Source organism: Phaethon aethereus, assembly GCF_964289735.1.
Source record: "Phaethon aethereus genome assembly, chromosome: 2".
Classification (NCBI taxonomy): domain Eukaryota; kingdom Metazoa; phylum Chordata; class Aves; order Phaethontiformes; family Phaethontidae; genus Phaethon; species Phaethon aethereus.
The window spans coordinates 143,933,109-143,959,545 of NC_138582.1; the positions used below are offsets into that span (position 1 = coordinate 143,933,109).

At 41.5% G+C, this 26,437-nt stretch overlaps 1 protein-coding gene across 4 annotated transcripts in view; it reads right to left on the reverse strand.

Moving 5' to 3' along the window:
- DYNC1I1 (dynein cytoplasmic 1 intermediate chain 1) overlaps positions 1–20,845 on the reverse strand; it is a gene marked incomplete at both ends in the record, with an annotated part of 176,827 nt that extends 155,982 nt beyond the window's left edge. For 2 of the 4 annotated variants that reach the window (XM_081996291.1, XM_081996289.1), the window contains 3 exons: positions 15,298–15,388; positions 18,138–18,252; positions 20,738–20,845. In XM_081996291.1, the coding sequence (XP_081852417.1) occupies positions 15,298–15,388; positions 18,138–18,252; positions 20,738–20,845 (314 nt within the window). Of the gene's footprint in view, positions 1–15,297; positions 15,440–18,137; positions 18,253–20,737 lie in introns of all 4 variants that reach the window. The other 2 variants (XM_081996290.1, XM_081996288.1) reach the window with 1 other exon arrangement.
- Positions 20,846–26,437: the final 5,592 nt, after the last annotated feature.

A 26,437-nucleotide genomic window follows, 5' to 3' on the forward strand; every position in this document is an offset into this window, starting at 1 on the left:
GGAAGCAATCTGCTGTGTTGTCCTCTCAAGCTTGGCTGAGCAATGCTATTGCAGAAAATGAGGCTGCAGGTAGCAGATTTTCGGGTTTCAAGTCTCTCGCCCTAGGAGACACAGAATGCAAGTGGCTACGCTCGCATTGTGGAGGCTGGAGAGCACAGGGAGTGACTATATGTTTCAAGGAAAAATATTGATTTGTCCTTTGCCTCTTCCTGGCACCTGAAGAATGTCTGCAGATCAAAATGAAAGTGAATGAACAGTAAAGATGTAATCTGGACCTGCAATTTAGCTAGTTTCCATGGCAATAACACTGAAAAAGAGATAAATAGATTCTTTGAGGATTAGCAACCCAAAGACGATGTTGAATAGCCTGTGCTGTCATCTAGACTAGGAAATTAAAGCTAATCTGTCTGTGACGAGCAGACATAGCGTATGACATTCCTTGATCGTTTGGATGAGCATCACAATTATGCTTGTTCTCCTGTGGATAGTTCTCAGAGGGGATTGTGAAATGCCGTTGGATCTCAGTGAAAAAGCAGTGCCAACCTTTTTCAAATCTAGTGCATGAGCTCTTTCTCCAGAATTTTCTTCATAGAGAAAAGGATTAGGTGCTGTTCCTCTTCTTTCTTCTTCATAGAAGAAAACTGAAATTAGCTTTGGGACTTCTAGTCACCTAAAGACAGGGGCAGAGGGAGTAGCGTTACAGACCCTGAAGACAAGTGCGTGGCATAGAACTGCTGGTCAGCAGTCAGGCAGAAGTGCTCCCACCCTTGACCCTTTCAGAGAGCACAAGTTGGTGAAAGTCCCCCTAAACAGATTCAACAGATTTTGGCACAGATCTATGTAGAAGAGATACAAAACTTTTTACCTTAACATTTTTATGGGGAAAAGAGATGAGCACTAGACCAAGCAGGGAATAGTAGTGCTCCCTTGCGCTTTCCAGTCCTTCCACAACTCTCCTGCAGACCACCCGAGCTCCTCCAGCGGGTGACGCGCGTGCACGTGGCACGGGAAGGGCTCCTGGAGGCTCAGGCATGAGCAGCAGGGTCGGGACTCAGCCAGATCAGCCCGTTCCCACCGCCCAGACAGCACAGGCACTATTTAAACCAGAACTACCCAACACTGCTCAAAGCCGGCCGCCGTATCGGTCTCCCGCACAGTGACAAACAATAGCCCTGCTATCAATCTCCCTTTTACGCCTTCGGCGCCCAGCGGCTGCCCTCAGCTGACTGTAGGATAAAAAGCTGTAACTATTACCAAATAACAGATTGTTCTAAAGCAGCGTGAAGGGAATGAGAGCTTTTAGGTCTTGCACTAACTAGGCAAGGTACGAGCGTTATTACCTCTCTTGAAACCGATCTGCTCTCACTCTCTTCCTTTAGATTGGCATATGTGACTATTCTCTATTTGCTCTGTATTACGATCTCAATAAGCTATTTTTCTCCTCGAATTTAGGACAGTATTAATGCTGGTGCTGTTTCAGCTCTTAATAGGAAAAAAATACCAGATTATTTTGATACAATGCATCTTCTTTCTCCCCACTCAGTAAGGGAATAACCTGCAGAAAGAAACCAACAGGAGGAAGAGACCCAGATGTCATACCTTTATTGAAGGATTGGAAGGTAAAGCAACTTGTTATATTTTTCTATTCTGAATACATGTCCAAAGCATTAGGGAGATACTCAGAGCACAGTTTTAAGAGGACAGAGACCATTGCAAAATTTAAGGCGGGAGGTGAAAGGAATTTGAACAGCAGCATTCCCTTTTCCATATGATTATCACCATGGAAAACCAGGCACACTGCTATCTGTTACGATGCCCTGTGGAACCTTACTTCCAGAAGATTTTATTCTGATGGCATAATGTCAATTATGTAGATTAAAAATGTGGAATAGACTAAAATAAATAAACTAAAAATAAAATGAAATATTTGAACTCTTTTAGAAAGTTCCCAACCTCTGAATGCATTAATTAAGCATGGAGTCTCTCTTCTAAAACCATCTGGAATCCATGAGAACTTCTCAGCTGATTTAAACAACTTTGGGTCTGGCCTCCGTGATGGTATATGAAACACGAAAGGCATCAGTGCCAATACACATACTTATTAAATCACCATCATAAAGTGATATTTAATATCCAGAATCACGGTCAGATTACAGTGCAACTTGGCTCTGGTAAGTGCCCCAGTCCAACACTTTTCATTCAACCAGTGTGCAACATGCTGGCTGCTTTGTTCTGACTCCGCTTCCCTGAAGCTAAAATCAAATCCTCCCTCATCTGTTGCTGATGCTGCAGAACATGTGTTCTGCATGACTTCTTTTCTCCCCCCGCCCTCCTTCCCCAGGTCAAGAGCAATCAGGCCTGAAAATCCATGCTTTTGAAAAAGGCTACTCTCAGAAATAACAGCAAACCCTGCTTTCCCAAGGGGCCTCGTGCAGGGTAGAAACCTCTTTGCTGCATTGCAAATCACACCTTCAAGCAGAACTAGAGGAAAGCAAACACCATACTGCGGCATCCTCTGTCACCAAGAGCTGTTGTGTTTTCCAAACCGGCAGAAAACTGCACTGACAGTATACGGAGTCTCGAGGTATCTGCTCAGCTGAGATGCCCATATGTGTCCTTAATGAAACACCATTAGACCTGAGAGGTCCCAAACCCAGCATCTTCCCTTGCAGCAACAGCAACGCCCTAAAACGACCCTTTGTGTGGGAAATAGCTATGCCTTCCTGACCCTAAAGTACACTGAGGGAGTACGCTGTGACTCTGCAGGTTAAACTGCGCTGAGGTTTTCAGAGATCAAAAGCCAATCCCATTAAGCAGAGCATAGATTGTTACTAAACTGAGAGACAAGAATTGAAGGAGAGACTCACCCACAGCGTATGGAGTCATCCACTGCGTATGAAGTCTCATAGCATCTTTGCTTAGCGGAGTAAAGCTTCTAAAATGGTACGAATGTTAGGAAGAAATGACGATCTCATTTTCCCCACCCAGGGAAACCAGAGGATCTTGACATTACAGTGGGTATTTACACTACCTTCAGACACCTAAATGAAGTGCTCCAGCAATGAAACATGTCACCATGAGCTCTCTGCATAGGAACAGAAAGACAGGAGGTTGCTCCATGCAGCAGTTCTGAGCACCCAACTCAGATTCCAACTGTAAGTAGGATTCAGAGGTGATTGTCCACAGAAGATTTGTGGGGAATAGTCCAACTAACTTGGGTGGGTGACTTGGGAGGGTGAGTAAAGAAGATGGAGCCAGACTATTCTTGGTGGTGCACAGTGACAGGACAAGAGGCAATGGTCAAAGACTAGAACAGGTTGGCCAGGGAGTTTGCGGAGTCTCCGTACTTTCAGAGACTCAAAACCCAACTGAATGATAAAATAGAGTCATAGAATCATAGAATCATTAAGGTTGGAAAAGACCTTTAAGATCTTCAAGTCCAGCCGTCAACTCAACACCACCATGCCCACTAAACTGGACACAGACCGAGCTCCAGGTGACCCTGCTCTGAGCAGGGGATGTCGACTAGATGATCTCCAGAGGTGCCTTCACACCTCAGCCACTCTTGGTTGTGTGATTCTGTGCTCTACCTTTCATGTCCCTGCTAGCACCCCATGAAGAGCCAAGGTGCTACCTGCATTGACAGGAGAGCTACTTGAAAGTCTTCAAGGTTCAGTCTGCTTCTTGCTTTCTTTTATTCTAACTTCAAATGCAACTAGCAAAAGAAGTGAACTAGGAAAAAAGAGTGAAGCAAAAAGCCCCAAAGTGCAAAGAATAACAGGATTCTTGTTTTTCGCTTTGACGCAAAGAGGAGCCCCATGCTTAAAATACAATTTCCAAAAGATTCAGTACTGCTTACATGAAGAACTGTGCACCTGCACATGGATGACTGATAAACTGAAAAACAGGTTCCAGCCAAATCATGTATTCTTAAAAGTACTGGATGCAACAACTGTGAGATATGAGACCTATTTTAAAATCAGTAGAATACAATGCTTAAGATGCATTTGAATGCCTTTTTTCAATATGATAACAAATATTACCACCAAATTACGATCCAGTATTATCTGCACTTTCAAGACGTAGTCTACCCTGTATCTAGACTTTTTTTTTGAAGGTCTGAATATTGCCAGGATGAATTTAAGGCTGCAATTACTTAGCTATTAAAGAGTTCTACCTACTTCGTTGTGTCAGTTTCTCCAAAGTTCCTACTTTGCTTTTGATTAATTAGAAAATCTGAACTAAGAAACTGTTGGTGAGAAATAACTGCAGATGTTTAAAAATATATATGCATGTAGATAAGCTATTTGTGTTTATTCCTTTCATTCTAGATTTTTATAACCTTAATTTCATCCACTATAATTTTCACCTTCTGATATTTGTCATACATTTAAAATGTGTCTCCAAAGCAAAATACATCAAGAAAAAGAAGATTCAAAGCTACTATTGAGAGATGGAAAAGTATCACTTGCTTCAATTGTTGCTCTGCATTTAAGCCACCATTCTGCTGCCATCTGTGCTCTGTTTTGCAGATCTGTTCCACTTTGAAAGGATTGGCAAGAAGAAAATACCTTCCTTGTGCTACTTGTTTTCTGAAGCACATAAGCAAGACGTCTCTCAGCAGTTAGGGAGGATTTGTGCCTCTCGACAAGATGCTCGCTTACGCTTGTAGAGCAGTATGCTCTGACTTCTCTGCGGGTTCTTGTGTTTGGAGTTGGGCTGCTAATCATAAAATAAAATGCCATAATACATACGGCGAACAAGGAGTTTGGCACCACTCTTGGAGCGCAGCCAGATACTTGGGTTTGCATTTACACTTCCAAGCAGGCTGACACCTCTGACTTCCAGTCTTCACCACTAAAAAGAGCAACTATGGCCTCCCTGAGAGCACAGCACTATCTTTCAGCTGCCTGGCAACCATAACAGCCCTTCTCAGAAGGGCAGGAGTTTAAAATACTCTTTTTTTTTTTTTTTTAGGTATATTTATAAAATATCATGGACAAATGAAATTTAAAACGCATGTAAATTTCAAAATTTCTTTTAAATCAAGGCTATGCTGCTGAATGTATTTCATAATTTTCAAAATCCGCCTGACATTTAAATCAGAATGAACAATTCTGGGATGTCTTTAACTGTAAGAACATATCACAGGACCAACACTTTGTTGATTCCCATTTCACAGAATTACACTAATTAAATCAGCAGCTATATTTATCCAATCTGCTGAACTTATTTGATATATTTAAAGCCTGTCCTTTGATTCAGGTCTACATTACAGAATATAGTCTCCCGGCGATGCAATGAACCTTGTCATTCTCACAATTTATATGCGATAGCTACAGAAATCTCAGTCTGGAAATTTATTCTGGTTTACGAGGAGGGTCACTGTGAGCAGCAGGCTGCATCTGCGAGGATAGAAGGTCAAATAGTTAGAAGCTTCTGTTGAGCCTACGAACTGACACAGATTTACTGTAAGTGCCGGAGAGCATGAACGGTCATTTTGAAAGTGCAGTAATATAAAACACGTTCAGGAGGGGGAAGGCACAAGTTGTTTTGTTCTTGTAGCAAACCCTGAAAATTCTTTTTTAAAACAATGTTTTCATCTTGGTTTTTATACCAAGAGTGAGTCTATGAGACAAAATAGAACTCAAATGACCACAGATGTAAAGAAAGACTTTGGCAGGAGAAGTTTTACATGTTATCAGCTCCTGCAGGTGCTTTAAGGGAACTGCAATACTCACGTTAAGACACTTTGATCCGGAGTCCATGGATATGCATATAAGGGAAGTTTTCTCTTAAACTTCAAGGGACTTTGGATACAATCACATAAAAGAGAAAGTTACATTTATTGGTCAAATCTAGGTAAGACAACCCATAGCCTTACAGAGGAGTCAAAGACCTAACATGAAGGCCGGAACCTACAATTTTTAGGTCTGGTATTATTCAGCTGAAGAAGAAGGTAAAAGATTTCAGCAAATTTTCACTTTTGTTTCAGTGCTAAAATCCAGTAACTACTAGTTGGAAGAAGAGCTGGTGTTTGTCTTCCTTTATAAAATTTATTTTGTGCTAGAAAGAGCTAAATCATTCCAGAAGGGATGCGATTTTTGCTACAACTGGGTTGAAACAAGAGCTCACTCTATGGGAGTTATCAAAAATTTTTCACATCAACAGTCAAAATATCAAAAGTTTTCATGACCCAATTACCTGACTTTTAATAGACCAGCTCAGGAATTATATTCTAACTTTAAATTATTAAGGTAAATAACTAAAATTTCTGAATCAAAATCAGTTTTAAATGGAAAACCAAAATGTTCTGCTTATGAAAAATTTAATATGGGGTGCTTAGACTGTTTCAAAACTCCTTGAAAAAAAAGAAAGTAAGTTATCTGGAGATTTACCCATATCTTTCCAGTGGCAGCAATTCCCATTTTACAGATTTGAAGAAAATTCCTAAAAAATTAGTAACTGAAATAGCTACTCAGAGCCTCATTTTATCTTTCCAGATTAAACACAAAATTGTGAATGGGTATTTTCTGAGGGGCTTTTTAATGGGCTAGTGAAGGGGAAAATATCTAGATGCGCAAACTGCACCAGTTTAACTATGTTAAACTGTTTAACATAGGAGGTGATCTCACACAGTTTAATTAAATCAAGATGAAATTCTGTGCAAGAGAACTGCCTAAGCCAAGCTGACCTTAGCAAGTAAGTTGTTTTGTTTTAAGAGGATTAGTGTTTTAGTCCCTAAAATCATCTGGTTATCTGACTAAATATATGCATGATATGCCTGAAAATAACTACAAAGAAGTAACTACAGCTGGGCTGATAACCTAAATGGTTAAGTGGGGCTTTATACATTAATATTATTTTCTTCTGGATGCAGCTGGGACTCAGGTTTCCAAGGCATTTTATGAAGCACCCTGGGAATGGCAATCTTTCCTTCTCCATTAATTTATAGCATGGAGATGCTTGCTAATGAGAAAAATAATCAAAGATCTGGAGGACTGAACTCTATCCATCCTTTAGGAATGAAAGCATGAAAATTCTTAATGATGCCACAGGCTCACATGCTAAAAGGATTGCAGATGATTCTAATTAATACAGACTATTCTGACTCTGTAACTGGCACGCACTGAAAAACACTCCCTACTTTCTAGGTCAGATACACAGACACTTGAAAGCAACTGCCAAATATCAGTCCCTAAGGTGTCTGCTTATGTTTATAGGCTAAAAAAAAAAAAAAAAAATTGGCAAGGCGAGGCTCAGATATCTAGGGCTAAATATACTTTGAATATAAAGGAGAAGGATTGTAGTTCCTTTTGTGCAGGCACAAAAGGAGGGAAAAGACTGCAAGAAACCTGCCTTCCTCCAGCCTCGTACACCAAGCTGCGCAGGGCAAGCCGCGCTGCCTGCGAGCGGCTCAAGGCAGCACCCACACCGGGCAGCCCAGGCGCTGGGGAAGGAGGACCGGCCGTCCCTGTTACTGTCCTCTACATGGGCTGGGGGTGGGCAGCGCGAGAGAGTTGCAGCACGGCTTTAAAAATAGGAGAGTTCCTAGAGCAAAGACAGCTGAGGCAGCCGGGGTCCCCCCGGGCAAGGGGGGGAGGCCGACGCTGCCGCTCCTTCACAGATGCCAGCACGATTCAGGTCACGAAGGCTTAAGGCACAATTTGGCTTCTAACACTGTTGGAAACCGTAAGATAAAACACGTGTGCCAAGAGATCCCGATGATGGTGTCATGGTAAATTATACGGGGAAAAATTTGACAGCTGGGGTGTGCAGTTCTGCCTTACCACGTAACAGCAAACATCCCATAGCAAGCCCAAAGCCACCAAGAAAGAGTGGCGATACCAGCATCCCACGGGTTATCCCGTTCGCCTCTAGCCGCCAAGCAAACACTTCTCTTGACTGTCCACAGTGAAAGGCTCATGTCTGCACTACACAACAGTCCCTAGGGTTATAATCCTTTTTCTGAATAAAACACCATTCAAGCGAAGGTCACCATAAAGTAGTTATTTTCCCTGGGTCTTTCCTGTAGGTCCCTCAGAGTCTTTACCTTGTTGTGTGCTTCCCTTTGACTCAGCCCCTTTATGAAATATGTATGCCACTAAAGAAGCTGTTTAAAAGCCATTTTGTACATATAAACATCTTAAAAAAAACACCATTTAAAAAAATAATCTGCTACTAATAACTGTTACCGCTGCTACTCCTGAGGCAATGCAACACAGCCCGACTCGCACTGGTCGCGTTTGAAGAAGGATCCCTATCACTTGTGAACACAGTGACACAATGAAGAGCTGGTAACGCAAAGCTGAGTGGCAATGATGAAACGGCATCGTCGCACAATTCACTTAATGATAAAGCGGCTAAGCCCTGGGCGATACGGTTATGTTAGCAGTGGTGTTAGCAGACCTTCCAGAAACATGGTTTTGTTCATGTCTACAAGAGATGTTTTCTGTAGTTAAAGAGAAGATAGGAAATTCGCTGCATGGATTGTAAAAGACGATCTGCTACAATAATCCAACCTTCCCATATAATTGAAACTGAGACCGGCATCCACCTTCTTCCTTTGCCTTCTTTATCTGTCTAATTTGACAGCAAAGCAGATATTTAAACGGGAGAATGGCATTCTGATACCCTTTCTTCAGCTTGTCAATGTGTTATATTACTGTACCAGGTGAGGAGCTGTTTAAAAATAAAACTGTAAAAATGAAAGCTGAGTTGCCAAGTCTGATTTTTCAAGCAAAAAGCCTAAAAAGCACAGAACCTAATGCCTGGGTGACATTTAGATACAGAGAGATCAGCAAAGAATCTTTCGGATTTTAAATATTATGTCACTTCTGAGCTAGAGATGCCTTTTTCTTTTTTTACTTGATTAAATACAAAACTGTAAAAGGGTAAATACAATAATGACATGCTCTGACTCACTCAGTGCCCAGGTGCTCCAGAACTACCTCTTTCCTTTTGGTTGTATATCTGAGAAACAAGAAATGTTTGTGTTTCAGAGTCAGACATGAAGCAATGCAGGATTAACACAAGTCTCATGTGTGTGTTTAGGTATTGCATTATAAAGCAGAATACCTAATGACTATGTACAAATTAGTAAATAACATGTTGCAGAGAAAAAGGACTGGAATTACATCTGTTTCTCCCTGTACCAGGCCCATACAAACTGAGCGTGAACATTGACACAGTGAAAGAAAACACATCCTAAAGTATTTCTTTTTATACTTTATATATTCTCTTATATAAATGGCTGAAAGTGGCCATGGTAGATTGAAGCAACTCAGAATCACATCTGATGAAAACATACATGGATGCAGACTAATATTGTCAGCAGACTTCAAAAGAGAATGAGAGAGAAGAAATGCTCTTGACTCCCTACCACTAAGGACATCCAACCTAATGTGACAGCTGCTACTACGTTCTCTGGAATACAACTGGGAACACATTCAGAGGTCACAGTAACTGCAAGATGGACTGGCACAATGGGCAAAAAATTATGCCAACAGCCAAAGCCAAAGGTGAAATAGCTCCTCAGAGAAAGTCCTCCAGCATTACAGAGAGCTGTTCTATTTCTAGGCTTGCTCATGCACTGTATTTTACCTAGAAATAAAAAACTAGGTGATGATGAGGCAATCAGGATTCCAGAGTGGTCTAACTTCTGTGGAATATTACTGCTACAAAAATGGCATATTACTGCTACAAAACCTCTTTGAGAAATCTGATTTCCCTTTATTTTTTATTTTCTTTGCTGTCTAATGCTATGCTCCAACTCATTCTCACTGGAACTTTCCTTAAATATTTACAGCTTCATCTAAATAAGGACTAACTCTGCTTTACTGCAAGCAAACTTCACACACACTGAAGGAAGCTAACCAATTTCAGTGCATCAAACACATCTCCAAAACTGCAATATCAATGGAATGACAACATAATTCAGGCAAGAACCATTTAAGCTAAGTATTAGGTAGTGCCCTAATCCAAGTAAGAACAATAATTATAGAATGCGTAGCTGTAGCCAGACAAACACACCAAAACCAATGGACTGTGAGAGAAATAGTACAAAATAATCCACCTTGCGTTATTTTACAGCAGATAAAACACCACATTGAAGTAACCATTCTCTGAAATAAGCTACCAGAAGATGAAGAGTGCTTCCTATCATCTTTGTCTTTACAGGAGAACATAAAATAATCAGGTATCTAAATGTATGGGCAGCAAAATATGCAAGTTAGAAAGTGAAAGAGCACAGATGAAGCTGTTGCAGAAAGAATGGCAACCATTAACCTTTACATGTCCAAGACAGCTGAGCCTGGTGCAGTTGTCAGCAGATGGAAGGTGGGAAACCTTATATGCAGCCTACTGGGATTCTCACGTTCCAGTACAAAATGCACACGGGGAAGTGCCACACGCATGACACTTCGCCACATGCACACGCACACACAGCCCAGCTCAACAATAAATGGGATGTTACTGTGCAAACCTACCATTGTAGGGTAATAAAGCTGGCAGGAAACATAGAGAAGCAGTGAAAGATTCAGGGAAAAAATGGACCACACAGATCAATCACACCTTGGTCCAGAAATGCAACTCCTCCAAGCGTGCAATACGCCAGGGTGAACAGACGGACACTCTGTGGATAAGACAAGAATACATAGCAATACGGGCCAGTATTAGCACATGAAAGCTACCCAGCCACAGGAGCACATCCTTCCAGCAGATACACTTCTGCTGTCTTATGTTGAGCATACAAAGCGTAGACCAACCCTAGTGCTCTGGCTCTACCTGTGGCAGGACACTGGGGCTTTTCCAGAGAGCTGGCTCAGCCCACAAGAGCTGGTATTGCACTGCCTGGCTCGGAAGCACTGTACAAGGGCTGTCCTTGTGTACTCTCCCAGACCACACAAACATGCAGTTCACGGCTATGAGTGCTGAGAAGATGAGCTCTATGAATATCTAAGGTATGCCGAGTAGTAAAACATACCTCTCCATGGGCACTGTTTCATGACAGCTGTACTGTAATAGCTAGCACTCTCTCTGGCACGCTAAGGTAGCAAAAGTTCAGCATATCTGCTAGGGAGAGCTGAGATGCATATAGTTATCACAAAAAAAGCTCCATATTAATAGCCCCGCAGAGGCAAATCTGTGTTTCACACCATGCTACAACACAGGAGCTGTTGGCAAATGCCTTTACCTCAGCCCCTTTCTTCACAACATTTATTCAAATCTACATTTCAGTTGTGCATATCTGCATAAGCTGACCGTCAGCAGCAGGATACAGGGCATCAACAACAGGCTTGCAAAATACTAAACAAAACAAAATACTTGTCCTGAAAGAGCCAAGCATACTCTATTCCAAGGAGAATTTTCATGGGATCCTGCAATATTGTCTTGTGGAAAATGAGTCACGTCTGAATACATCATAACAGAAAACCCTGTGAACCAATAGCCCATCTATCCAGAGGTAGGTAGCTGCTCAGGCTGTGATGTCATTTTCCTGTCCTATCCGCGTAGCACAAGCAACACAGCCATCAGAAAAGTGAAGTGGGGAGTGCAAAGCAATGTGGAGATAGGCAAGCTGCTCGCTGTGCAACAACAGGGCTCTAACGAATTGTTCAGAGCAGCCTGATAACAAAGAGCAGCACGTACCAAACCTAGTTCTTAAGTCCATAGTTATGGTGAAATCTTCCAGAATCAAAGTATAACATGCATCTGCCTACCCAGAATTGATCCCCAAGACCACAAAAAAAGAAAAAGTTGGCTCTCTTGTCCACTTGAAAGTATTCCGAGAAAACTGTCAGTAGTTTCTAGCACCTTTACTCATCTAATATCTGCTCATTTTTACAGTTATTGTCATGGCTCAGGGGGAAGCTGGAACACTCCTGAAACCTAGTGTTATCCCTAGGGAAAAGGCTATGACAAATAGCAACGTGGTACTAAAGATCAAGCAGCAAAAACCCCCGTAGAAACCTGGGCTGCACAGGACAGAAATGGTTCCATAATTTAGTGCTATTACACAGTCCATCCCACACCTTCTCCTAATAAGCTTAGTGGCATCAGGGAAAAGACAACATTGCTCTAGGGAAAAGACAACATTGCTCTAGCTGTTGTGCTGGAGATAATGGACAATGGTCCTACAGGACAGCAGCACTACTAGTCTATAGATCGTATGGCAGAAGGGACCATTGTGACCGTGCAGCTTTTCTTCCTGTGCAACAAAAAAGCCGTATGAGTCTTCTGAATGAATTGTTGTTTGACCAGTTATGTGCCTATTGGGCAGGCACATTATCCTGAATGAGCAATGACCAGTGATAGAAGACCCAACAGAGTCTTTAGGTAAATTCTTTACTGATTAATTTGTCTCACCATAAAAATTTTACAAAGTTCTTCTGGTTTTATATTTGTCCAGCTTCAATGCTAAATAATTTGCTGCTCTTACACATTGCCTGCTGGAGCCCTTTTGCTCCCCATGTAACTGTTACACTTGGTGAGCAAGTTACCAGTTAGTTTTCATCTTGCAAAGTAAGATTGAGTGAGGTCTGTGGTTCCAGGAGAACAACTACTTAACACTGTCCAAACTCTCCAATTTATCAATTGTCCTTCCTGAAAAGTGGATGTCAGAAACCTGGATTTCTGGCTAAACTATGTTCACAGTTCTGTGGTGTTTGCCAATCAAAACATACCTCAGATATACCTGGTGATATTGAGACCAATAGATTAAGTCTGACAACTCCCAGAAGTGCCGAGAACTCACACAAGTATGAACCCAACCTAGTTCTGCACCAGAAGCTGCTGCCTCACATGGGAACGTACGAAGATCTCTTGTTTTCTTCAAAGCTTTCAAACAGAGCCTCTCTCCTGTAGTGAACCAAAATCTATGACTTCACAGCTTTTTTTTTTTTTTTTTTAATATCTTCCTCCGGAGAATGCTTTAGCAATGAGTAATCAGACTGCATGCAGGATTTCTGCCAGCCTGTGCAAGCTCGTTATTTCTGCTGCAGTGCTAGCAGCAACAATGACAGACGAGCTGTGATCTCTGAGATTGGGGCATCAGCAGCTTTGGAATTAATCTGCTCTCCTCTAATGCCTGTGCTCAGTTTACTGTTGTACAGCACATTTGCAGCAGAATGGGGAAAAGGGGACGATGCTACAAGGATGATGGCATGAGAGGGGATCCAGCAAAAGTGCCCGCTATCATAGAGAGAGAAACGGAAGGATACATTAAAATGAAGCAGAGTAACCTCGCTTATGCAGATAAGCAGGCATTTATATATGCAGTAGTCAAAACAAGTCAGAAATAGGTCTCGGCATCCCTCAGAGAGAAAACAGCAGAGGTGATTTCATGCTTTTTACCTGCTGTGATGACAGGTCTACCAACATTTCGCTCTCCGGGTTTGCTCTATCATGCACGCATGCTTGGGTGTACTCGTTCACAGAATCACACACTGAGCACATCTGCCCGCACCCAGTGACAAACTAATTGCCACCCAGTTCTATCCACAGGTTACAGAGATTCCCCAGGGCCTGGACCAGACATCATCGAATTTCTATTACCACAAACCAATCGCTCCAGTCAAACACCTGCAAGCATCCTTCCTGGCACACAGCACAGCCCTTTCAATACCAGAGAGGGTGGCAAGCAAACTGGTGGACTACAAACAAGGTCTTGGCATACCCACTGAATTCCTAGCGTGGCCACAAGAAGCCAGAAAATGGATCCAAAAGAAAAGTCCACAATGCAGTATGTCATTGACGAAGAGGACGAACTCCGTTCTCCTCTGTAAGGACACATGGTCTCGTGCTTTCATTGCGTGCTGCCAACAGAGAGTCAAAGTGCTAGCATGGGTCAGAGTAAAATAAATTCTTCCATGGGCATTTCACTACCTTAACAGTAAAAAAGTTACACCATCAAAGTTCAGAAGAAAACCAGGAATTAGAAGTCTCCAGCCAACATTGTCATAGCTACATGTAGGACTGTGGGAAATAACTCATCCTGAACAGCAGACTATGCTTTGGTTAAAACCAATTTTTACTCTGCTCAAAGTACTTTGATTTGCTGAAGTCTACTGCATTTATTTATGAATGTAGCATTACACTATTTTCTGTGTTTTGAACTGCTGTATCTTACAGGCTAGGGCTTTCCTACTTAACAACCTCCATTTCTCCTGGAGGGTAGCCCTGGGAGAAGGGCTGAGCAGACTTCAGCAGCATCTGTGCAACCTGCACATCACAAGGTACAGTGTCTGCATCTGGCTGACGGGGGACCCAATATACTTTCAGCTTACAAAATTGTGATTTTTGTTAGCAGAAGGCTGGTGTGGTATGAAACCTGGTGACCTGAAGCTCTGTGACATTAGTGTCAATGTCTGCAAAGGCATGGTGTCTACTCCTGACAACTGTTAACTGCAGAGAGCAAGCACTGTGTTTTCAAGCCGTTAGCAGAGTCTTTGCTCACAGATTTGGATAAGCTGGCAGCTCAGCTACTACAAAAACAGCTATTAGGACTCATGTTTTACATTTCTCAAAATACACAGTGTGGTTAGTTGCTTGGACCTCTTCTTGCTTGAACACATTCTCCTTTACCAGCAGCGTCCTCCTTTCTTTTCTGCTCCAGAGTAGGAATAATTTGGTGACTATCACTTCATTTCCTATTTCAGCCATACAAACAAAGACAAGGAAGGTTGCTCTTGTGCCCATCCCTTACACACACCCCACCACCCCTTTTCAACAAGAAGAGAGCTGCTTCCCTCCCATTCTGCATAAAACTCTCTGACTCCCGCAGTTTCCAAGGCAGAATTGCCAGTTGGTCCTGGGGCGTTCCAGCACGTTTCTGTAGCAGCTCTTCCCTGCCATCGCAATGCCACACACTGCGATGGGCAGCCGCACAAGAACCCGCGGCAGCCTGGCATTACACCTGGGAGGGCTTCAAAGGGGACTGGTTGTGTGAACAAAGAGAGCTCACATGAGTTCTACCACTGGGCACTTCCCCTCTTTTTAGTGTGTGTCCACACAGAATGACAGCTTTCTGTGGGCCAATTTTAGAAGGGTAAATTCAGCTCTTGCTTCCAGTATGAGGTTTGGGGTCCATAGCTTAAGATCCGCTTGCTGCATGCATTTATTTATCTCGCGTCTGAGACCAGCCTTACCGGAGGGTAACACACAGTGGAAAATGCAGAAACAGAAGTACATGTTAGATACGGGTCATTCTCATTTAGAGAAGCAAAGGTAAAAATGGGGAATTAAGAGTGAAGCGAAAAAAACCCACATTTATTCAACTCTATTGACTCTGTGTCTTACCTCCCTATGGGTCCCAGATCTCCCGAGTCCTGGCTGCCTGCGTCACTGGGTGTGCTCACTGATTTCGAAGAGGGAGACATAGGGGTTGGGACTAAATAATGAAAATAACAGGTATCCCATGTTAACACATGCAGCGACTGCACTGATGAAGAGCAGTGTCAGACAAATCAAAACCAATGGACCAAAATGATAGTGGGTGAATGAGTAGGAGAGTTTGAAATGGTGAAAGCAAATAAGGAAGGAAAGAAAAAGAAAAGGAAGAGAGTCAAGTGAATGTTAAGTCTTTTGGAAGTGTTAAAACTGACATGAATTTAGACAGGACTAAGAGCCCAATGGGAATCTACAGCTAATCAATGGAGGAGATACCTGTGGGAATAAAATAGCACTTGTTTTCTTGGGTATAGTTTAAAGTTGACTTGCAAAAGATTTTAAAGGTATGAAGAGATATCAGGGGCTTGTCTTGTCAAAAATCTAAGTGAACTCTTCTGGTAACGTCAAGTAGTCAATAGAACAAGCATACTTTCCAAATTTTGAATTTAAATCAAAAGCCAGTGTCCATTAGATATGGCCTAAGGCTGCAGTGTGGAAATGACATAAAAAATGAAAGCTAAATTAAGGAAATCGAGCTAAGTTAAAATCATTTCCCAAAGATGGTGAGAATACACATTAATTTGCTTAGTGATCGTGTTTTCTTAAGCAATTTAGGTCATATAAAGTTTCCATTTTGGGTGGGACATGATTTCAACACTCAAGGAAAAGTTTCCCTTGGTTTAGATACTATTTGCCCAAGCTCTACAAATGATTTTCTCTTTGTCTTGCCAGGGCTTTTGAAGCATATTTCATGCAAAGGCAGTTTTGTTTCCTGAAACAGGAAAGGAAGTTCATAGCTCAAGGTCAGCCCGAGTTAAAGCTTTTCAGCAAGGAAATAATAAATATAAAAGTAAAAATATCCTGATTTCTTTTAAAATGGTTTCTCAAAAGTCTTTAAAATGCAGAGATGGCTCCGGTCAAGATTTAATGCAAGTATTCTTCAAAGCAGCCACATTGAATAAAACACAAAAACGGGTTATAATGCAAGAGCGAAGTTTCCCATTTGGTTTAAATCATGTGCATTTCCTTTTATAGATTTAACAGAGTAAAACTTTAAACTATTTTGTTATGCTTTATAATGTATAATGACAGACTTGTCAAGAGATTTGGATTTTCCATGTGGTCAAACATTTCATGCAGATTCCCACTAGAGACCGTCACAGAAATGACTGCAGCATGAAAAGTGAATTCATCTTTGTGACAGCCCTTTGGCAGGTTCCAGGTACGTCGTGGCTGTTTATGTATTCCATATTCAGTGTGATCTGGGTATCATATGCATATGTGAAGGCAGAATTAAAGCCTCCTTTGTATATTAATTGTGAGTGTACACACAGGGAATGAAAGAGGACAAAATACTATTGTTTAACTAAAATGAATCATCTTACATGTGATTTTTCTTGTTCTTTTGACAGTATCAAACACAAAATAATGAACTAAGAATTGATAATTTGCAACATGAATACATGTGTTCAGTTAATAATGTGTTAAGGAACTATATCCTCATTTTTAGATAAGAATTAGTATTTTAAATGCTAGAACATTAAAAATGTATATTATTTTAGAATATCATGATATCATTTACAAATCATTGTTTTATGATACATAAAAATAACCTGACCATTACTTGTCAGACAATTCTTGTTATAGTGACCAGGTTCAGTCACTATATAACAATCTATAAAAATAGTAACTTTTCTCAATAAACGGTGGTTGATGCAAGTTATGAATTGAAATCCCAATTCAGAATGTCACAACCTACTTGCATATGCACCCAAGCATCTGTATAAGGTGCTTTCCTAAATCAAGGCTGCAGTATTTTGTCAGATGTGGGGTTTTTCCTAAACATTACAAGCAAGAATGTCTAGGGATAAAATCCTAGATTCAGCTCCAATGAATTTAATGACAAGGCTTGATACCTCCAGAGGGGCCAATATTTCAGCTAAAATAATTAGAGTGATTCTGGATTCAAGGGAGAAGAAAGTACAGGAAGGAAGGAAGGAAGGAAGGAAGGAAGGAAGGAAGGAAGGAAGGAAGGAAGGAAGGAAGGAAGGAAGGAAGGAAAGAAGGAAAAGGATTTCTCACGTTAGGGCCACCCAATAAGTGAGACAGAACTTAATAAAGGTAACCAATACTCAGATACTATAAATTTTGCCACATGTATTTTTAAACTGAGGACCTCAGATTCTAGAACTGAAACATCAAAACCAAAAAAAGAGGTCAAGCACATGAAATCAGATCAAAAATCTACAATAATGAGCTGATTATAAGCTTTTTCCTATTTGTGATTTGTCTTTTAATTTCCTCTCTCCAGCTGTGTTCGATTTTAAAAGAAAATCAGTGGGAGTTCCCACATGACTATGCTCCTCCTTCCTTAGCAAAGGCTTAATCTGAATTTTTGAAACAAAATTTGGGGCTAATGAAGCAAAGCATTTATAATAATAATTTGTGTGTCATCAGATGTGAGAGAAGATAACACAGTCCATCAGAAAAGAAATCACTGCTGGTATGCGAAAAAAACCTGCATTACATTCACAAAAATTTCTTGAAGAAATGAAACAGATGTTTTTGGCAACGACAAGTACTCAAAATGCCATGAGCTGGTATATGTGAATGGTATGGCAGGCATTCAAACAGAAGAGTTCACTTCACTAATACAGCCAAAAAATCAAAAAAGCCAAGCATGCTTTAACAGAAAGAATGCATTCATTGTGGCAGAGCTGAATGCTTTACATTGTGCTTCTCTTAAATACCTAGAGGTGGTTCTGGGGATATACCAATACTCTGTAACAAAGCTTCTGTCTCTCTTCTTTTGCGGTCTAGGTCAGAATCTTCCTGAGCTGGCTCCTTCTTTTGCTGTAGATCAGCCTGAGTTAAAACAAAACAAAACAGAAGAGTTTCATCCACATAAAATCAGCTCTGGCAACTGTGTGGAAAATATTTACATGCACCACTGCTTAGGTACACTTTAAAATTCACTTCGATATGTTTAGATAATTTATAACAGGTAATTTATACTGTATAGATCAGTAACAATATTTTTCCCTGAGTGCATGGGAAAACTGATATTTGCAAGGATTTTACAGCACACTGATGGTTCTGCCTCTCACTCATCAGATGCAACTTATTCAGCTAATATAAAAGCTGACCAGAGAATAACAGATATCATTACCCTGAATAAAAATGGCCCCTTCCTACTTCCTCCAGGGTCAAGAAATAAAATTCCATTGGACTTCACTGATGTAGCTTAAGGGCTTACATTTAGAGCACTTGTTGGCAATAAAAATACTTTCTCATAGACTTCAACATCTAACAGCAGCAAAGGAGGAAGGGACTAACATGTCTAAGACAGCATTTTGGCAGCCCTGGGCACCAACAGCCAAAACTAACAGTCCACAAGACCTCTCTCTCTTTGCTTAGGTTCTCTATATCTCCTTGGAGCTTCCACACATTAACATCCTCCTGATCTGGTCTACTGGGACCTAGAAGCAGGAAGACCAACATCTGCATTAGGCAGAATCCCTTGTACTTGGCTCATGATTCCCCAATTTAGTAGGGTGGAAGGAAAACAACCGATACCGCAGCCTGGTAATTAGAGCACTCCATTGAAAGAAACAGGCTTGCAGCCCTTCTCCCCAGCAGATGAGGGAACTGAAGCCATGACTCTCTTTGTAGTCGAGTGCTGTAACCAGTAATGCAAGTAAAACAAAATGCAAGTGGTCGTGTCTATCATTTTATCATGTCCTAAATACAGAAATCCCAGCATAGCTCTTACAGAGGATGTCTGCAGGCATCTGCCTCTATACTTGGGATCCTAAGGTTCCTTCTAAATCTGCTGATCTTATCCCGTTTTCCTTTCCGCTGAAACCAGAGTGTGGGGCACAGGGGACTCGCACAGTGCCTCAGCCTGGCGTTCATGTTGGTGCAGGCACAGCAGAAAACCTTGAAGTTCAGAAGCATCCCCATGTTCTCCAGTTTGGACACGGCCAAGACGCTGAAGAACATCGCTTTTACAGACAAAGTTCAGGCATATCCCTGTGCTCAGATCTTCCCATGAGCTGGCCTGAAGTATCTCCCAGTACATAGGGTTGTAGACGACTCTTCTGCAGCAGTGTACATGGCTCAGCACCTAAGTGAATGTTAGAGTTCACTCCCGTCGGCCTTTAGGTGTCACAGTGCACCCCAGTTAGGGCACCACAGTGAGGCACCCAGGATGATCTGGTTGTCCCGAGCTGGATCTGGCTATCGGGGCCAATGGAAAGGTCCAACCTCCACAAGATCTCCACAAGGCATAAAATCAGAGGCAGGGGACAAAGGAAAGGACTTAATAGCTTCCTCGAGCCGTTAGCTTGGCTCCCTTCCCTCTAATTCATTAAGAGGCTAGTAAGAACACTGAAAATGTTAACATTTGAAGTTGTGCTTGCAGAGGACTCCCCCAGTGACTCCAGGAGCCACACCGGGGCGTGTGCTGGTAATTGCACAAAAATGGCTCACATGAAAAAAGATTAAAAAGACAGCCAAAACTGGAACACTGATTTCTTGGATCACATCACATTTCCACAGTAATTCCATGAAATTCATGTACAATATTAAAGTGTCAGTTTAAAAGGAAACCAGTTATTAGTAAAAGATAACAGGTGCTTTAAACTATAGTAAGTGTTGACATTTGAAGGAAAGGAAACATAATCACTTAATGCTTCTCTGACTTTGCATGAAAATGAATATCCATTCCCTGTCAGTTCTCACCTCTATTCCACTAAGTGACTGAATAAAAAGAAGTACAAATCCCTTAATGAAAAACCTAATGCATATTGTCAAGGACAAATAAACTAATATGTCAATCAAATTTTAACAGAACTGAAAGATGCGCCCATGCCAGAAGATGAAAATGCAATTGCAATTATGCTTTACTTTACTGGAGAATAATAATTGTAAACCTGTTACCTTAGCTAGTAATCAAACTAGTCTTCAGAGTACAAAAATACATATTTAGATTGTAATGGCTTGAAAAAAATGCGAGCCCTCTTTCTGTCTTTCCCCACTCTCCACTCCCTTTCCATTGAAGGACAGCCCAGGAAAAAGCATTGTGGCAAATCAAATTTTCTTTCTATGCACACGTACACATCATGTTGTCTAAACTGTTGTCATCTGACAGTGCACTGGTTTTAAAAGCAATTGCTTCACCCCAACTTTCTTGACTAAAAATAAGCATTTTGATGTTAAGGTTAGGCTGATGGGGGTTTGAGGATCTCATTCCACATGACAGATACCTTGGGGTATACAATACTGAGATGTACAAAACCTCAGCAAGCCCGCTCTGCAAGCTATCTAAAAGGTGTTTTTGCATATTTACCTCTTTCTTCTTCCTTTCTTCCTCCTTCCGTTTCTTTTCTTCTCTTATCTGAGCCAAACGCTGCTTTTTGCGCTCAAGTTCTGCTTTTAAATCACTTTTGTCTGACATTTTGACTCTGCTGGAAACAAAATTATGGAAACCACGGTGAAAACAGAATAAAATGTTTTCCCTATTTACTGGTGAAAGATGCTTAATTATATCAAAACCAATGCTTCCAAAATTGCTACAAATATATTTCTATATAAACACTGGCCAGGATCCCCTCTTGTTCCTCGCAGACCACCACCTCTGCCTCAGTATCCTTCACATATTCACCCCTCTGGGGAGCATCCTCACCAAGATACGGGTGATCCTGCACAGGAATCTCCTCCACCCTTTCCAGGGAAAGCTGGGCCATTCTCCCAAAAAGGCTGCAGACGAGGCGCAAAACCAGACAACCCAGCAAACCTGAGCTTCTCTTTAACGAAGTGGCACATTGCTCGGCCGATAGTCTCATGCTCAGATGATCTTTCCAAGAGGCAGGAGACATACCTAATATTCCTGATTTGACTCCAGTCAAGAAAACTTGGCACAATCACTTCTTCTTAGCTACCAAAAGACTGCCCTGCCTTAAAGTCTTAAACACAATCCTCTGCAGGACAGCAATACGAAGCCACACACCCCTTCTGTGTTGCGAATCTCTTTCAACCTATGCTGTTGTTACGTGAGCCTTGAAAATGAAGGGTAAAGATATAAAGTCACATCATATAGAAACAGAGCCAGGTCTTTAAAGAACACTGGATACCAACCTTATTCTACAGTTTTTAAACCCCACCAGTGTTGCACAAATCCGTAACTTAAGTCACAGATAATTTATTTCTTTTCTAACATCATCATCATTATGGGCTGTCATCTAACTCTATCAATACTGATTTTCTTACTAGCACTTTACTTCAAAGATAGTCCTGACTCATAGACACTCATGAAAAGAGTTAACTCTGCCTTTCCTATTAATTCACTGTCCTGGTTTCAGCCAGGGTAGAGTTAATTTTCTTCACAGAAGCTAGCGTGAGGCTATGTTTTGGATTTGGGATGAGAAAATGTTGATAACGTGCTGATGTTTTGAGTTATTGCTAAGTAGTCAAGGACGGTCCAGCTTCTTGTGCTGGCCTGCCAGCGAGCAGGCTGGGGGTGCACGGGAAGCTGGGAGGGGACACAGCCAGGACAGCTGACCCAGGCTGGCCGAAGGGATATTCCATACCATATGACATCATGCTCAGTATATAAAGCTGGGATGGAGAAGAAGGAAGGGGTGGGGGGATGTTCAGAGTGATGGCATCTGTCTTCCCAAGTGACCCTTACGCGTGATGCAGCCCTGCTTCCCTGGAGATGGCTGAACACCTGCCTGCCCATGGGGAGTGGGGAATGGATTCCTTGTCTTGCTTTGCTTGTGTGCGCGGCTTCTGCTTTACCCATTAAACTGTCTTTACCTCAAACCACGAGTTTCCTCACTTTTACTCTTCCGATTCTCTGCCCCACCCCACCGTGGGGGAGTGAGCGAGCGGCTGCGTGGTGCTTAGTTGCCAGCTGGGGCTAAACCACGACATTCACCCATCACTGACCACATCCACCATTGCAACCCAGAATCAATCAGATCAATGGCAGTGCCATGTATATGCAAAGGAAGTCTATTGCTTGCTTGATGCATGGGAAATTTAAACTGCAATTCTCTATTAATAGTAATGAGAACTCTATCCATATTACTACCGGGGTGGATGGATGGATGGAGAGTAAATCTATATGCTAAAAATTATATGGCACTTTCACCCGCCATAAATACCTCTGCAGTCATTAGCTTCCTCCTCAAAATGATAAAAGCATAGTTAGCCCACGATATGGAGGATATTGCCAACAAAATGCACGTTAAACGCAATCTCAGCCCCAAATTCTTTGTTGCTTTGCAAGCATTTTCTTTAACAAAAGAAAAGAATAAAACGTGAAATCATAAGAGGAAGCCATTCAATGAAAATGGCAGGCATTAGAGCAGCGTGAGGGATGCCGGAGGGGCCAGCACGCCTGTATCTGTGGGTGGACCACACCACAGATGCTCCCATTTCCCAGTCAAACTCCCAGCTGAAGCCCACCAGCAGGCGTTACCCCAGCCCGGCTCACACCGTCACAGAGGCTGCACTTACTCCAGCAGAGCTGCCCGCCCTGGCAAGGACCTGCCGTCCTCTCAAGGCCCAGGTTCAGTCCACAACAACTCACAGCAAACGGTATAGCTAGGAAGGACATTAAACAGCTAACCAACTGGACTGCTGGGAGCACTGGCTGTATGCGGAGGACCATCATTTCTTTATTCCTCCATCACTCTGTTTCTGTTCATGATGATATTGTTTTCAATTTGAGAAAGAGAAATAAAAACTGTCAGAAAAATTGCATTCGATATCAAGAAAACGAAGCAGTAGCACCTTAAACAACATTAATCTGTGTGATCAGTTGATGTCAGCGAGCTATTTTTCTCACGAGAAATGTCCGGAGAAGAAAACAAGCTTTTTAATGGCAATGCAGGTAATATTTTGCCTATCAGCGTGCTCAGGATTTGTGGGTCTCTCTCAGATATGGCTGAAATCCCATTTGAAGTCATTTTCCTAATCTCTTGTACACATTTGAATTCTGAATATGAAGTTTCCCCTCAGAGCCCTTCAGACTAGATGGTTTTTACATCCTTTTAGTTCTGCAGTTTGGCGACGGAGGGCGAGCTCCTGTTTCTACGCAAAAAATAGGCAAATGCGTTTTAAGGCTCATGACAGAAACCCTGAGGGTTTGGCATCCCTTTCAAGCTGTTTGTCAGAGATCAATGAACGGCTTTCTAAAAATCTGTTCCCTTAATGTCAGGGAAGCTAACTAGCTTTTTTTTTGAGCACCAATGGTTTAGTGCCTGGCCTCTTCTTTACAGTGCTCCGGTCAGGGTGATCAAACCCTATTATAACTTCACCCTATTTTTAACAAAACGGATCTTACACGCAACAAAGACGATATATTAAATTTCCTTCAAAGAATGTTGCCAGAGCAGAGTTACAGAAATGAATTAATCTCAAGTTACTTTCATCCTGCATATATTATAGTCATGCCTTAGCCCCCCAAACAGCTTACCAACCTTCAAATGGCTATTTACAGTTGTATCACAAATCTAACACCGCTGCTATGTAACCACCTTTCTCAGATGTCAGCAAGTCAGCAGTGAGCAATGAGGCAAGCGTACTCGTCACATAATGGCATTAACCACAGAGTTAACACTCTGTATTCATTACTAGGAACGAATTTCTAGTAATTGCCATTCTGAGTGCCAAAAGGCATGCCACACTGAGAGAGATAAAGGCAAACAGTAAAAAAGATTTACTTTTAACATTCTCTGTGGTGCAGAATGACAGCCCAAGGCTTATGTATGACCTAATCTTCTCCAGCCTGGCAGAAGGCATTGGTCAGAGGGAAACGGTAAGGAGTACATTTTGTAGTGAAGCAATTAAATCACCTGTCTGGGAGAAAGAACACATAGGAACAAACACACTGAAGATTGCATTAATTATAGAAATAGTTCTCATAGCAGGGCAGCAGCCTAGGGCTCCCCTCCACAAGGGAGGTTCATAATCTTACATCAATTTTTATTTTGTTTGGCCCAGTTTACTGTCAGGTGACACAGTTTTAAAAGGAGAAAGTCCTCCCACTCCAGAAGAGCTTACCACCCACGTGCTAACGTTCTTGAGATGTAGCAGGATACATGGATGTGAACCTCCTTGCACAGAGAGCACTTGCCTGCACTCCTAATACTCTGAGGAAATTCTCCTTACTGTGAGCTACTGGAGAAAGGAGCCTGCTCCTCTTGGCATGACTTTAATGAAACAGACTGTTGTCAAGATGTTAGTTTTCCCTGTATGCATTAAATATGCCTCAAGAGTCCCCTCTTGGGCTTGGAAATACAGCCAATTCAGCTTACACATCAAAGGGTCACCAGACCCACCAGGACGGCAGCCTCCCAGGCACGTGCAAATGCAGCACCAAGGCTTCTGAGGACTGCGTTCTGGGACATCACCATCTACCGGGCTTATCTCACTACATCTGGATGCCCACAATGTAGATGCAGAGCTATCCTTACCATCAATGCAGGTAAAATCAAAAAGTCTGGGTATCCTAGGATGTGATTCCACTTTTACTAAAGCAGACGTCTAAAAGCAGTTAAGATTAAGTGTGTCCCAAAGCCACCAGTTCCTCTCCAGTGATGGAAACAGGGCCCTGGGTGATCAGTTAAGTTCTAGAAATCTCCATTGTAAATGTTGGACTGGGTGAGAAGAATCCTTAATATGCTCCCAGCAGCTCCTTTTAGCTTGTCGGTGTATGAAACAAAATCTTTGAACGACCATTTACATTGACCTTAAAATAATAATGGTGTTTGCACAAACTTCTCTGCTGTACAGAACATAACAGAACTACTCCACTAAGCTTAACGCACAGGTAGTAACATCTCACGACCGTTTCATTAGTGGCAGCAGTAAGCACGTAAGCATGGGAGATGCAAACAACAGCATTTTAACCTCGACTGGACTAAAAGCCATGCAAGTACTTTTACAGGCACAAGCCAGGAGACTTATTGCAGTTTTATAATAAGTTACAAAGTCTTTATCAATGATCAGTATCAAAATATTTGAGCAGATATTTTTTTGAACCATTTATGTGAGTGCTTAACAGCAGAAACCATCACAGGCATCTAAATAGGTTTACTACAATTGCAGAACTAATAAATAGAGGCTTGCAAGAGTAATAAAACAACAGAGTTACAGAGGTACAAAGAGTGGCAACACATGTACGTAGCTTGGACAAAATATAAGAAAAAAACAAGCACAAAGTGCGCAATGTATAATGAATACAATAAAGACAAAAAAAAATTATGACACTACACACTTTTTATAAGCAGAAAAACAAAAGAAGATAAAACATCTCCCTCCTCTTAAAGTCTGTTCTTTATACCTCTTAGAATAGCATCTTGTCTGTATGTTACCACCGAGGTCACCTAAAAAGAAACCTTAGTTTTCAAATCTGGTAGGAGATAAAAAAGCCTACAGGTTTTATTGCTTTTCGGTGTTTGGGGACTTTTTACATGCTGTTCATTCAGTGGGCTGCACTAGAGTAGAACTATGTTCACCACTTCATCAGCCTCAAAGTCTTTCCTGTTTTGTGACTTCCTATGTTTTCCTCTTATTATCTCCATTGCAATTACCAAGGGGGTTCATTAAATACTGTTACATATGCCATTAGTCATCCTATATCACTAATTATAAATAATTGATTCGTTAATATATTTTTCTAAAATAAATAGGCAGCATCTAGTGCTTGTAGATGTTGTCCATGTATTATTCATATGCCTTCATAAAGAACCCATTACTCTTGAGTCCAAAACAGCAAAATGTCTTTAGTTTGAAAGGCAAAGGATGTTGCACAATAAAAGATGTTACTCAGTGATTTATTGTTTTAAAGAATGGGCTTATAGAGTGGGAATACTATTGTTATTGAAACTATTACATATGGAGTTTTCTACTGGAAGAAAACTATTCATTTCTATTATGGACCATATTTGTCTCTATTTTGTACAAACTAACATATTTCCTACAATTAGGAATATTATACATTTTTACAACAGAAAAAATTCCCATGGGACTTTTACAA